The sequence below is a fragment of the Choristoneura fumiferana genome, chromosome 14, assembly GCF_025370935.1.
Source record: "Choristoneura fumiferana chromosome 14, NRCan_CFum_1, whole genome shotgun sequence".
Taxonomy (NCBI): domain Eukaryota; kingdom Metazoa; phylum Arthropoda; class Insecta; order Lepidoptera; family Tortricidae; genus Choristoneura; species Choristoneura fumiferana.
Genome location: NC_133485.1, coordinates 2,606,066 through 2,620,671, shown reverse-complemented (window position 1 = coordinate 2,620,671; position 14,606 = coordinate 2,606,066). Strand labels below are relative to the sequence as shown.

Below are 14,606 nucleotides of genomic sequence, written 5' to 3'. Positions count from 1 at the left end.
TCGTGGCTAGATGGCTTACATGGCTTAAAGTGGCTTTAGAAACTAGCTGAACAGAATGACCAGGCGAACTTCATACCGCCGAACGGATAATGAATGTCTTGTTCTTTTAGCTAAACTTTTAATTTAGGATTTTATTCACATGATAAAATTAATAAAAAAAAAATTAAATACTAGTTTATTAAGTAGGATAATCTAATAAATACGACAAAGTCGGGTTAGTAACACCATTTATAAGAACTTTGGCATGTCATTGCATTGAGATGGTGCACAATTGACCAAATGATCTGGACTGATTGAGGCCAATGATATTTCATATCCCTGTTTATAATGTAATATCATTGATTGAAACCAATCGTTTTCACAATTTTTGTCTTTTTGCGTTGTGGGGTAAAAAGTAGTTACAAGCTACTTTTTATCAAAGAACTACCTATTTCTTGTTGTTATTCTGTCCCATCAGCGAGGGGATCAGTTTAATAGAAGAAATGTTGTGTCACATTATACTAACATGCTTATTAGATGACCAATTGTAAAAGGGGTTTAAAACTACCACAAAAATACATGTTTGGAAAAATTTAATCCTACAAACTTACGGTTTAAAGAGTGACTCAGGAGACCGTAACTATAGCAAAGAGTGACAAAAAAAGTTGATCGACCCGTACTTATCCAGGGTGTCAGCTACTTCCATACTAAATTTCATCAGAATCTGTCCAGCCGTTCTTAAGTTATAAATGGTAATCCGATTTTGTTATATTTACACGTATATATTTAGAATAGGTACTGCCACCAGAGTTGAGGTCACGCACACAAGAACTTGTCATGTAATGACAGCGGGATTTTTTCATTCAATCATTAATTTCATTCATTCTCCTTTTATGCATTCAGTTTTCATGTAGCTTTGCGTGTAATCATTCACGCCGGAACGCTTGAGCAAATTTTAGTCCATAGAAATTTTGGGCCATGTTAGGAACCTCATCTCATCGAATTTTGTTTTGACCTTTGCCCAAAAAAGCGAAAAAAAAACACTTTTTTTTAAGTACCTATTTAATTTCTAAATATAAATAATATTAACTAACGAGTAATAATAATAATAATGGAAATATTTAATTCATAACTAAAACTAACATAATATATTATGTCGTATAAAATGAGCTTACACGAGTACTGTGTAGCTGTTAGGTAATTGTTGTAGATTAAACAAAACATATTTTTTATAATTATAGTTATATACTCTAGTCTTCGTCTTCTTCCTTTGGTGCATCCCCTTCACCGTCCCCTGCTGGCTGTGCCTGAAAAAACAAACAACGATTTTAAAGAACTTAGTAAAAAAAAGTATAGTAGGTGATAGAATGAACATCAATATTTTTTTATGGACAAGGCACCATAAATAAATAATGTGGATACTAGTCTGGCGTCAGTCACCGCTCTAGGGACTTGAGTGCACCTTGTTTAAAATCGACGGCACGTATAATACCAACGTAGGTACCGATCCGTGGTCTCCACTCGAGAGCTTTCGACCATTTTCAATGTAATTAGGTACTAAGTAGGTACTACTCTATTTAGATTAATTTTAGATTTTCTTTGCGTGTCGCTTGCTTCTGATACCCTGTAAATTGCTCAAAGGTTACCTTGAAGAGATTTCTTTAAAGTATAAATTTCGCTTCGAGCTTTTTTGTTAAGTATATATACAGATACTTAGCAGTAATTTAGCGTGTTTCATGTATATACAATAAATACATAGGTCTAAAGTACCTAGGTTCGCCGACAGAGCTGATAAAAAATATACCTATGTAAAAATCAGAAGCCTTAACTCGTTTGAATAGCTGTAAAGTAAAGTGCTTTCAGTACTTACATCTGGTTCTGGTTCTGGCGGCGGTGGTGGTTCTTCCTAAAACAGAAATATCACAATTATTCACTCTAGCCTTGAAGAAGGTTGTATCTAACCGGAAATTAGCAATTCCCATTATGAAAGATGAAACGAACATTCGAAGCTTCATGCGGACCATGGAATACCTACCTACTACAAAAGGGTGAAGGCGCTCCCCCCGCCTGGGTAAACCCAGTTATATAACGCTCAGTTTGGGGACAAGCTAAAATAGTGATGTTGCTTAATTAAGAAGTAAGTGGTAGAAGAAATAAGTACTTAGTATTTTCTCTTTAAAATCATAAAACCTTTTTCATGTCTTCTAATATTTTTTTAATCTAAGGTTTCTTTGTTATAAATTATTTATTTTGTCAATCATTGATAGTAGGTATCTATTTTTTAATGGATTTTTACAAGTAGGCGACGAAATTTTGATTTGAAAAAATATTGTTAATTTATCATGAAACACAATAATAAATAAATAAAAAATCTTTAATTTCATAATAATTAAAAAAAATCACTAGCAAGCAGAGAGATATATCGAGCTTCGGAAAATTTACTTCCCCAACTTATGGGTTTCCTTTTTTTTGCGGAACAAATCATCACAATTCACAAAAACAACACGACTCACGATCATACCACACGATTAACACAGAATATGGATAACACACACAATACAGGATTTAAAGATAAGGATTCAGGATTTAAAAATTGTCACAAACGGAAATATGTATTTTTATGTATTTAATATGGTTGTGGCCACCCTTGCCAGAAGGGCCGGGCTGAAAATCAGCGCTGAATTTATCTTCAGCATATGCTGAGACCGGTACCTATTGCCAAGATTAGTTTTTAAGTTTTTGTTTTATTTGTCTTCATCTTTTTTTGTAATGTAACTAGCATGGCAATAAAGTTTTATTATTATTATTATCATGTCAGCCGAAAGACGTCCACTGCTGGACATAGGCCTCCCCCAAGTCTCTCCACTAAGACCGGTTTTGTGCTTTTCGCATCCACGATGCCGCGATCTTAACCAGGTCGTCACTCCATCTTGTTGGAGGCCTACCGACAGCTCGTCTCCCGGTCCGCGGACGCCATTCGAGAACCTTCTGACCCCATCGGCCATCAGGCCATTTATATACATTAGCTATAATTACGGGCTTGGTGCACCCAGTGAAGTACGCATTACGGAAAGATACCAAGTTAATTGCGGGCCCAGCTACTGTTCTTGGTTGCTTCAATATGTTCTAGTTAGACTAGTTATGTACGAATACGATACATTTAACAGAAACAAGTCTGCCTGACCTTTTCCTCTTCCTCGACAATGCTCTCTTCCTCCTCGAAGTCATCGCCGTAGCCGACGGGGAACAGCGTGAGGCAGTCCCTCTCGCCGGAGGCCACGTCACTGCTGATGTAGCAAGGGTTCAGACCCGCCAGCTGCAGCAGCGGAAGACTGCGCTTGCGGGACACCATGATCGCTAGCCGGTCTTTGCTGGAGAAATGTATGGTAGGGTAAATCGTCAATTACTGGCCACTTTTCAATAACTGGCCATCTTATACTAAAAATGCATTATAATTTTATAGGTGACCAGAATTAATTTTAGTATAAGGTGGCCAGTTATTGACGGGTGCCCAGTAATAGACACCTTATACTAAAATAAACTCGGTTATAGGCGACTAGAATTCATTTTAATGTAAGGTGGTCAGTTATTAAACGGTGGTCAGTAATTGACGATTTTCCCTATCCGAGTTATGGTAAGTATCAAAGGAGGTAAATAGTGACTTCTTGGACTTTTTGGCCAAAATGAGTGTCTAAAATTCAGTATTTTTTTTTAAATTATGCATAATAACTTATTCAGCTAAGTAAGTACTAGCAAATTAAAACATTTTTGGGGCCTACGCTAGCCAGCACGGATGCATTTCGCGAGCCTGCAGGCGCGGGTGCAGGTAAAATGCGATCACGAGTAGGTACTCCAGAACATGAGGCAATACAGCTACAGAATGATGGGTGGATGAAGTGACGCCCGAATGAGAGTGTAATTCAAATCGTAGGATTGTTAAAGCAACCGCTCCAAGGGTCAGCTCTGATCTTAAAGCGTGAGTAAAATGGACAAGGTTTTTACTGTCTCCGCGGCCTGTCCAACGTATCGTACTGCTTGATGGAGTAAGCGAGGTGTTCCGCGGTGTGGATATCGTCCCCAACGAACACGCCTACCTGCAAAATGCAAATTTAACAGTATTTACAAGCGCTGTAGAAAAATAATCTAAAGGCTTTTTCTTACGCACGTAGGTTACGGACTTACGAACATGCAGCAAACAAGCCCAGGGGTATACCCAGTGTATAAAAGCTTTTTTAGTATACGTATTAACCTTTTCGACACCAACGACAACGACTGCAGGTTCCACGCCAACGACCTATATATACGTCCAGGTACAATTTTAGGCATTGCAATATAGAAGCCTGGCGTATGGGTGATGTCTTTTGAATTTGACGTGGCGGCGAAAAGGTTAAATACCTACTATTATAAAAAGAATTAGTTCTTGATAGGTAGAATATTATACTAGAATAAATCATTCCCATCTCCTTCCTACTCTTAGTAGGTGTGTAGTTAGTGCAATATCTGGATACCAATCGAACTGATAATCGCTCCGAAGTGCCCACCCCAGCATGGTCTAGTGCCCAGCCCACGATGTTGTGCTACCAATTAAGTGTCGACTACTTTATCACATCGGCTAAGGCATGTCAGGGGCCAGACGTCTGAAAAATAACCCTAGGTATGCCAATGAGGATAACATTTTCACCATACACTGAGCATTTCATCAGGATACAGCGTCATGATCTCCTTTACGTCGTGTCGTTTGTCGATGTGGAACATGACGAGCACGTGCGGCGGAAGGTGCTCCGATTCGATTGACGTCAACTGCGACACCACCTGCAGTCACCATATTATCATTAGGTAGATGTAAAAGCCATGAGAGCTTAGTGGTATAGTGCGGGCCTCTAGAGCAGGGTTTCTTTTTACAAGCTTTTATTTAGTTTCACCTGTCCCGTTGTCTGTCTGTCTGTAATCAAATCTGGCTAGTTCAATTTGACCAACTTCCAGTAGTCAGATTGACTTGAAAGGAATACCTATGTGAATTGCGTGACAATACAATAAATAATCTAGTAGTGACATCCTGGTAGTCCCGCCAGGATCAACTCCGCAGGACGGAACTCTTCAACGGTTAATAGCATCGACTTGAAATTTGGTATACAAATGTAGTTTGGGTGACAATGCAAGTACAGTCAACAAAAAGTACAGTCAGCAAAAAAGGCTTGTATTAAAAATAAAATTTTATGGTTAGGTTATTTAAGTGGAGTCCACGGACAGAGATCTCCAGTGGGTCAGTCTGTAAACATATTTGTAAGGAAATTTCTAAAAATATTTTTTGATAGTGGTACGTGGGATTTTTTTAATTGTGAAAGTGGTCCGTGACTGCAAAAAGTGTAAGAAACCATGATCTAAAGAGTTCAAACGCTTATTATCAATTAATTATTAATAATTAATTATATTAATTATTGTGCAAAATTAGGTACCTACACAATACTTGAAATTTAGCATGACATTTACGGTGAACGAAAACATCATAGGTTAAGAAACCTGTAACACACTTACGCAGAAATTCAATGGTGCGTCTTGAAGTTCCCATTATCCACACTGAGCCTGCGTGGGAACTACAGCCCAAGCTTATTACATCTTATTAGGGGATGTATACATACATGTAGACGACCAGATGGCCTAGTGGTTAAAGAACCTGACTACGAAGCTTGAGGTCCCGGGTTCGATTCCCGTGTCGGGGCAGTTATTTGTATGAAAAATACGAATGTTTGTTCTCGGGTCTTGGGTGTTTACTATGTATTTAAGTATGTATCTATCTATATAATTATATTTATCCGTTGCTTAGTACCCATAACACAAGCTTTGCTAAGCTTACTTTGGGACTAGGTCAATTGGTGTGAATTGTCCCGTGATATTTATTTATTTATTTAGTACTTTACGTACTTGCGCTGCAAAGTGAAAAAAATTGAGAACTCTACTATAATGTAATATACGGTGCAGGGATAGGACCTTAGGATAAAAGTGCTTGAGTGCATTAGATTTGGCCAGATCGTTTGACGGGGAGTAGAATCCAGGGACGAAGAGACCCCCAGGAGGTATATACTCTTCTCCCTCTATCTCTACGTCCGAGTGGAAATCCTCTTCTACTTCCAAGTCTTCTTCTTCCACCTAAACAGATGTCAAATGATTAGATTAGATTAGATTATTTATTCATTCAGTATAAAATTACATCATAGTTTGTACATGTCAAAGTTACGAGAATTTATACTGAAATTGTCAAGAATATACAAAAGATTAAATTGGAAAACAATTGAATGTCACAAAATGTTAAAATTGAATAAAATAATAAAAAAGCAATAAAACAATTAAAATTCAAAAAAGCTTCTCATAAAATTTAAATTAAATTAAAATTACAATAATGTCAGGAATGCAATGGTTAACGAGACTTAAATGTATCAGAAATAATTTTAACAAAGATCCTTTGGCCTTCGGGCGGGATGGGCAAGGATTTTTGGGGATCATTTTTTGTCGTTAAATTCAAATGGAACCAAACGAAAAGCGTTAAATAAGGAGACAATTCCGAATAGTTCAGAACGGTTATTAAATCAAACATTTTATTACAATATTCTTCATTAGTACAAAACCCCGATATTATGATATTTAATAACGTTCTACTGTGGGTCATGAATCAAATTATTAGACTGTACAGTCTTTCAAACAAAAATATAAATTTCGATAGACATAAAATATAAATAAGGGTGTGAAAGCCATAAAAATATATATATATAAAGACAGAATCGAATTCAGAACCTCTACAAGTTTTGAAGTCGCAATTATAAGTAGAATCCGTAATACAGTGAGAGCTATGATTAATTTTGTGTTATGTTCTTGCCTGTGCTGCGGTTTCTCCAGTAGCTTCAGTTTCTGTCTTTTCCAACTCTTCCCCTTGCAGCTGCTCTTCTTCCGTCATCGGCTCAGGCTCGGGAGACGCAGGCAGCTAAGGGAAACCATCACTATCATTTTATGCCAACATATAGAAGAGGACACGGGAGACCTTTGGTCAGCAATGACCAACACACACACACAGACAGAATAGGTTAAAGATGCTAACTTAACACGTTGACGGACACAGGACTTTTTTAGAAATTAATTTAAACCTTAATCTTAACCTTTTTTTTGATTTATTTAAGTACTTACTCAATTAGTTTTAAATAACTTCTAGTACCTATGAATATTTATGAACCTCGAGGTCTTTATATTGTTTTTGGTTTACTTGTATACTCATACATCTCATCATCATTGTATCTTGTATGACTGTGTGTGTTCTTAAAATAAATAAATAAAATAAAATAAATAAATAAAATTCTTGATATGGCACAAGAAAATGTCATACAAAAATAAATTACGTCCTTGTGCGGACTGCCACAATGTGCTTTGCGAGCTGTTCCACCGTGGAATTCCCTTTAAAAGTTCAAAGTTCAAGCTTACCCCGGCAGCCAGGCGTGCCATGCGCTCGTCATCCTTACGCTGCTTTTCCTCAGCCAGCCGCTCCTCTTCAGCTTCCCGTGCCAGTCGCGCCCTCTCCGCTGCCAGCCGCTCACGTTCCTCCCTCTCTTGTTGCTGAAAAGTAAAGCTACCGTAAACTGCTTCAACTTTGCCCTCTGGCCCCAACATTGCCTTATTCGATTTAGAGTCGATAACTTAGCACTCTTATAGGTTTTCAACTTTTATATACACGGGAATTATTATTACGGGGGGATAAAAGTTTAAAAACCTAGAAGGGTGCTAGTTATCGACTCTAAATCGAATCAGGCAATGTTGGGGCCAGAGGGCAAAGTTGAAGCAGTTTACGGTACCATCAGCTAAATAAGTGGTCTATCAATTTTATCGAACTTTCAAGTTACACGTCTATTGGCATTATTGTTATGACATGCAAACGATTATCAACTTTAGGGTGGTAGACCACATATTTGGCTGATGTACTTTAAGTTTCTCGGCCAGCTATGGAGAGAACTAAACAAATAATAATCATAAAAAATATTTATTTTACTTCATTGAGTTACATGGAGAAATAAATCATTCAATTAGGACAAACAGCAGGGCTACTACGAAACTCGAAGTTCGGGTCGTGCGGTCCCTCGGACACTTATACTATTTAGTACGAGAGCGAGAGGGACCGCACGACACGAACTTCGAGTTTCGTAGTAGCCCTACAGTTCTACTTATATAAAGTGGTCGAAGCCTTTGTCCCCGAACAAGGCACCGGCCGCCGGAGGGGGGGGGGGGTGGACCGGGTCGGGGGTCAGGTGAACGAGCCTATCAGTCTCTTAAAGGGCCGGCAACGCACCTGTGATACCCTTTGTGTTGACAGGTGTCCATGGGCGGTGGTGGTAGCTTCGCATCAGTTGACCCGCATGCTCGTTTTCCCCCTCGTATATGTATTTAAAAAAAAAACATGTCTCAGAACTGATAACCGTTTGAGCAGACTGGTTCTTGAGAGGAGACCACGTGACGGTAAACATAGTGTAGAAGCTTGAAGAGTGATGATATTGGTAAGGCAGCAGACAGGGATTGGAGGAGAGCTGAAGATCAAGGTAAGTGATAGAAATATAGGTCATGGACTCACGTGCATTCTTTCTGTAACTGAGTTGACTTAGTTTCGGTTCTTGGATTTTTAAAGCGATGCCATAGTTTCTGAGGATAGTGTGTCGTCATAATAACGGCCGCATATGAACAGTACAAAATTGTTTACATCAACAATGATAGTGACGTCATTCACGGCTGTATTATGGCCGCTATATCAGGTCAGGACGCTTTCCATGGAAACGAGATCTTCTTTTTCAGATAGAACATCCTCCTTTCAGTTACCTTCTTGTGTTTGATTTAACCACTAACCAGTTTTTCCATCCTGGCATTGTACCGGTCTCGGCGGACCTCGCGCGCACTTTTGCTGATGGTGGCATAGCGTTCGTAGGCGGGGATGGGGGGGAGCTGCTTCTCGGGAGGTTCGTCTTCTTTGGGCACCGGAATTTCTTCGTACAAGGCATGGCGCATCAGCCCTGGAAACACCTCCGTATTACTGGCGTTTCCTCAGTATATAAGCACATATTATATACAATGTTACTATTCTCTGTATAAATCCCGAAATCCCGAGGAGAGCTCCTTCTCATGAATGTTTTAATATTTTCAGAAAAAGCACGCACGTGCACAATTTTCAAAAAAAAACAAGGGCACTCACACACATTTTAAAGCATCGTTTGCCAAAAACTACAACCGTGCGAAGCCGAGCCGGCCGCTAGCATCATATAAGTAGCTAAGTAGGTAATTGTATGTGTAGTATTGGATTTTTGAAGTATAATTAGTTGATTGAATGTAATAGGATTACTGATAATGCTAAAATGTGCTAATCATCTAAATAAGCACCACCTAATCAAATCCTTACTTCTGTTATTGTACCTAAAAGTTACCTGGAAGAGATAGCACTGAAGCGATAATGCCGCCTATTGCTTACCTTGGCACATCTCTAAATATACCAGTGTTTTCTGTACTGCTTACTATGTATTACTGTTCAATAAAGAGTCATTTATTGTATGGACATTTCGTAACTCACTGACAAAATTCCTGAAATCCCCCTCCATCATCTTAAACAGCACTAGCAAAGCCTCTCCCTTCAGCAGCGCGTGGATGCACGCCTCGTTGGGTTCCACGTCACTCATGTACAACAACTCCTTTGCGTCTTCCTCGGTCAGCTGTATTTCGTCTTTTGCTCCAACAGATAAATCTAAAAGAAACAAAATACTATTATGTACCTTGTAACGAAGGTAAAAAATTCATTCAGCCTTCACATGCCGAAATACAAGATGGTGCAAAGCAGGACTGGATTAACCAAAATACACCGACCAGAAATCGAAAATATTTCATAGAAAATTTGTATCCTCGACGCTAATAGCCTCCTAAGGCCCGATGTCCTAAAAGTCCTAAATTTATGACATACGTCAAATCAAATGTCAACTTTTACTACTTGACATTCTAATAATCTAAATTTGACGTGGGCCTCAAGAAGATAGAGATATGTATTCTATTGCTTTTTTTGTAGTTGGAATGATCGGCTGGTTGGAATGATTTTGTAGGTGGGTAATGGGGGGGGGGGGGACCAGGGTGGCTGTCTGGGGCGCCAGGTACTACAGGGCTACAGCCACTTCATTTGAAAACCTATTTTTATCGATCTGAAGGAAAATTAGATCCAGCGTCTCTTGAGTTCTATGACTTAAAAACACGACCTGTCATTTATCGCTTGTCTAAAAGCCTCTAAATGCATTTTTTGTTCTCAGTGTGTATGTGATGTTGATGAATATTATTAAGTACCGTAAACTGCTTCAACTTTGCCCTCTGGCCCCAACATTGCCTGAGTTGATTTAGAGTCGATAACTTAGCACTCTTATAGGTTTAAAACTTTTATCTACACGGGAATTATTATTACGGGGAGATAAAAGTTTTAAAACCTAAAGGGTGCTAAGTTATCGACTCTAAATCGAGTCAGGCAATGTTGGGGCCAGAGGGCAAAGTTGAAGCAGTTTACGGTATGTACCGGATACTTTATTGTAATGCTGTTCAGTTCAGTTCAGTTACTTTTTAGTTTGGTTGGAGACTGAAAACGAGCGACCTCGCTGAGTCGCATTTCCATTTTGCTACACTCAATGTTATCTGTCTGTAGGTATATTGTAATTTATATTTTGTGATGGTATATCAAATTTTCTATTATTATTATGTACCTAGTACCAGATCGACCAAGCTTCGCTCGCGCTAAAGCTCGATAACAAGCGTTTTCCCAGAGATAAGACCGAGCTAGATCGATTATTCATCCCCAAAAACCCCCTACATACTAAATTTCATCGAAATCGTTGGAGCCGTTTCCGGGATCCCCGATAAGTACGAGTATATGTAATATATGTTGGTAAATATACAAGAATTGCTCGTTTTAAGGTATTAGATTTAAAAAGCAGGCAGGCCCGGTTTGAAGGTAATCCCTTACTTACTCAACGGATCCCATTTCTCGTAAAGATCGTAGTGCGCCTGATGGCAGTGCGGCCAGAACATGATGAAGTTGAGCAGGGCCACGTGCGGCGTTAGCCGCTCGGCCACGCGCTTCTTCCGCGCAGCCAGCGTCAGTATGCGCAAGCGCTCCTCGGCCTCGCGACTCTCCTGCTCTAGCTTCCGGTCCGCTTCTATTTTAGCCTGTAATTTTAATGCTCTTTATACCGTAAACTGCTTCAACTTTGCCCTCTGGCCCCAACATTGCCTGATTCGATTTAGAGTCGATAACTAGCACCCTTCTAGGTTTTTAAACTTTTATCCCCCCGTAATAATAATTCCCGTGTAGATAAAAGTTGAAAACCTATAAGAGTGCTAAGTTATCGACACTAAATCGAATAAGGCAATGTTGGGGCCAGAGGGCAAAGTTGAAGCAGTTTACGGTAGTAAAGGATCTGTTTAAGAGCGACCTGCACTCACCTGTTTAACCCCTCGCATGCTTAAGACGCGGACCAAATTGAAGGCTATCTTTTCGTATTTTTTTAATCAGCAGAATTTGTGCTTATTAAAACAGATGAGACTAGAATTCAGTATTTTTTTTAGTTCTCGCAGATAAAAAACATTATACTTATAGTAAAATTAGTACGATTTTTTTATCGCAGGTAGGTTTAAATTTTACCCAGAAATTTGAAAGCTATTTACAAAGATCTTCAAGTTCCTCCTCCTTTGTTGAAGTCGGTTAAAAGCGCGGCGTGCTGTTTCATGTCATCTAATAAAGCAGTGCTGTGCTGCGTAAAGCGGGGCTTCGCAGGGCTATCTACTACGAAACTCGAAACTCGAAGTTCTGGTCGTGTGGTCCCTCTGACACTTATACTATTTAATACGAGAGCGAGAGGGACCGCACGACACGAACTTCGAGTTTCGTAGTAGCCCTGCTGCTCCATTGAAACGGCACCCTGCGCCCGCGCCAAGCAGTACGGTCAAGGACTTTAATTCATGGGCCATCACGGAATCTTTTCAAAGGACAAGTCATTACGATTTTTCTTGTTAATTAATGCGATGTCACTATGACGTTTACTGTGAAATGGTTCCATGGTGGCTCATGAAATAAAGTCCTTGGCCGTACACACGCGAGTTTGTGGAGGCCCTCAGTCCCTAAAAGAGTACGCCAGATACTCACGGACTCCTCCGGCAGCATCTCGCTTATATCTTGCTTGCGTCGTTTGACTCCTGTCTGCTTCTCCCTCAACAGCAGCCCTATCTCTTCTTCTATGATGCGGCATAAATCTATCCCGTTCGCTCCAAACATGGCACGGGTCAGCTTGCCCTCCTGTGTGATCACACGTGAACAGTGGCGGATTTATGTTTTTTAGAAGTGTAGGCCACTTTATATCCGCCGCCCTATGTAACTTTCTAAAATAATTTTCTCGTTCAAATCTGCCGCCCCTAGGCCGCTGCCGCCCCTAGGCCGCGGCCTATACGGCCTATTGACAAATCCAGGACTGCACGTGAACGTAGCTATCATAAACACTGTATTACCCGCGCGTGTGTCGGCCGGGTTAGCTATATTTGACACTTCTACCGTTACAATTACAGTCGCCGAAACTGAATTACCAGGGAGCCTTTGTGCTTTGTTATGTTGAAATCCTCTACTTTTGCCAAATAAATTTATTATGAATAAGTTCCACCTTGGTACGTGATTCAGTTTCATCTTGTAGAGATATATAAGGGAATGAATCATCTCAGGAACAAGGGCTTGCACTGTTGTGTTTCGGCCTGGAGAGTAAGACAGCCGGTGAAATAACTGGCACTTGAGGTATCCCATCTTAGGCCTCTAGGTTGGCAACGCATCTGCAATACCCCTGGTGATGCAGCTGTTCATGGGCGGTGGCGATATCTTACCATCAGGGGACCCACTTGCTCGTTTGCCATCCGTCAAACAAAAAAAAAAAAAACTTTATAATAATTTATGTTAGTGTTACCCACCACTATGAAGAGAAAAACTGGTTCACTTTTATTCTTGAATCGTGACAAGGCATCAATATTATCCGCCAAAGCCTGGAAAAATAAGAGATTAAAAATATATATATTGAACTCTGTAAATCCATTTTTATTTAGTCAATTTTGGCAGCAACTTGTTTTTAGATACTTTATGAAAGCTTTTCAAAGTTCAAAGCAAGGTAGGTACGTCGACTGTGTCTTCTCAACCGAAGAAAGCAACAACGAGACTTACCTAAGTTGTCGTATTTGATTACCTTAACCATTGCAATGTTCTCCTGTCCGATCTCAAGCTTTCCCTTCCTGATAGCATTGCCGGCCGCCAGACAGGGACCGCAGAACTCTGAGTACACCTCCATACCTTAATAATGTTAATATTTAACCTCAGTGAGCTGAAGTATCTGGAGTGGTTGTCAGGCCAAGGCGTAGATGGCGGCATAACCTAGATGCGTTCATGAGCGACTGCCCGGATAGACTAGGGCAAGTTGGAACAGTCCAGACATCATGTACTCAGTTTCGCAACCACAAGGATGTTATTCCTATGTACAGGGTTATGAGAACATTTTAATCATTAGAAATAAGTACCTACTTTACTAACTTCCTAGAGACGAGAAGGTGATACAGTTTTTAGTTTAAAAATAAATATGTATATAATAAGGAAGAACTCACAAATCAACTGGTGTATATGTGCTTGAAGATATGCCTCAAACTCCTCGTCATTTTCGACGTTATCTTGGATAGAAACCTGTCCCTTTCGAGCCATTTCTTAGCTCAATCAATTTAGTTCTAGGTATGTAATTTTATAATCGATGAGTATCTATTACATTACATAAGACTAATGAGAAATTCTATTCTTTTCTATTGGTTTATGACAGTTTTGAAGGCTTCTCTAAGTATTTACCATTTACGTATTTTGTCAAGATCACGTCAAAATTATTTTATTTTTATTTATCCTAAGTGACCAGTCTCTTCTATGGTTTTAATTTAATATACTGTCCATCAGAGAACAATGTCCAGCTTTAATAGGCATGAGAGATACTTACCTACCTAAATGGTGGATGAACGATTAAAGTGCGAATCTTCTTTCATGGTCTCTTTGAAATGAGCTTATCACCCATAACTACAAAGAGTGGCATAGCTAGGGGGGGTAGTGGGGGCGGCCCGCCCCGGGTGTCACCCATTTAGGTGGCACCTATAAAAATTCCTAAAACTGTGGCAGATTGCATAACCGCCACTAAATAATATTCATCCCAGCCTATATACGTCCCACTGCTGGGCACAGGTCTCCTCTCAGAACCAGAGGGCTTGGGCCATAGTTCCCACGCGGGCCCAGTGCGGATTGGGAACTTCTCACACGCACCATTGAATTGCTTCGCAGGTGTTTGTGCAGGTTTCCTCACGATGTTTTCCTTCACCGCAAAGCTCGTGGTAAATTTCAAATGTAATTCCGCACATGAATTTCGAAAAACTCAGAGGTGCGAGCCGGGGCTTGAACCCACGACCCTCTGTTTGAGAGGCGATAGGTCAAACCACTAGGCCACCTAAATAATATATGTAACAATAATAAGTACTTACCTATACCTCCTTAATAGGTGCCTACTTGCATAGTAATTTTTTTT

At 39.8% G+C, this 14,606-nt stretch overlaps 1 protein-coding gene across 2 annotated transcripts; it reads right to left on the bottom strand.

Annotated features, from left to right (window-relative positions):
- Window positions 1-32: 32 nt before the first annotated feature.
- On the bottom strand, window positions 33-13,854 carry LOC141434589 (uncharacterized). Of its 2 annotated transcripts, none has more exons than XM_074097009.1 (15): window positions 13,657-13,854; window positions 13,245-13,348; window positions 12,976-13,047; window positions 12,170-12,319; window positions 10,995-11,193; window positions 9,569-9,739; window positions 8,854-9,017; window positions 7,447-7,578; window positions 6,851-6,955; window positions 5,968-6,126; window positions 4,666-4,791; window positions 3,982-4,073; window positions 3,164-3,350; window positions 1,850-1,885; window positions 33-1,286 (listed from the first exon to the last, which is right to left on the bottom strand). In XM_074097009.1, the coding sequence occupies exons 1-15, from the start codon at window positions 13,748-13,750 to the stop codon at window positions 1,230-1,232; spliced, it is 1,848 nt and encodes a 615-aa protein (XP_073953110.1). In that variant the 5' UTR covers window positions 13,751-13,854; the 3' UTR covers window positions 33-1,229. The 2 variants fall into 2 exon arrangements, with proteins under 2 accessions (XP_073953110.1, XP_073953111.1); XM_074097010.1 differs by having other exon boundaries at window positions 13,245-13,330; window positions 13,657-13,746.
- Window positions 13,855-14,606: the final 752 nt, after the last annotated feature.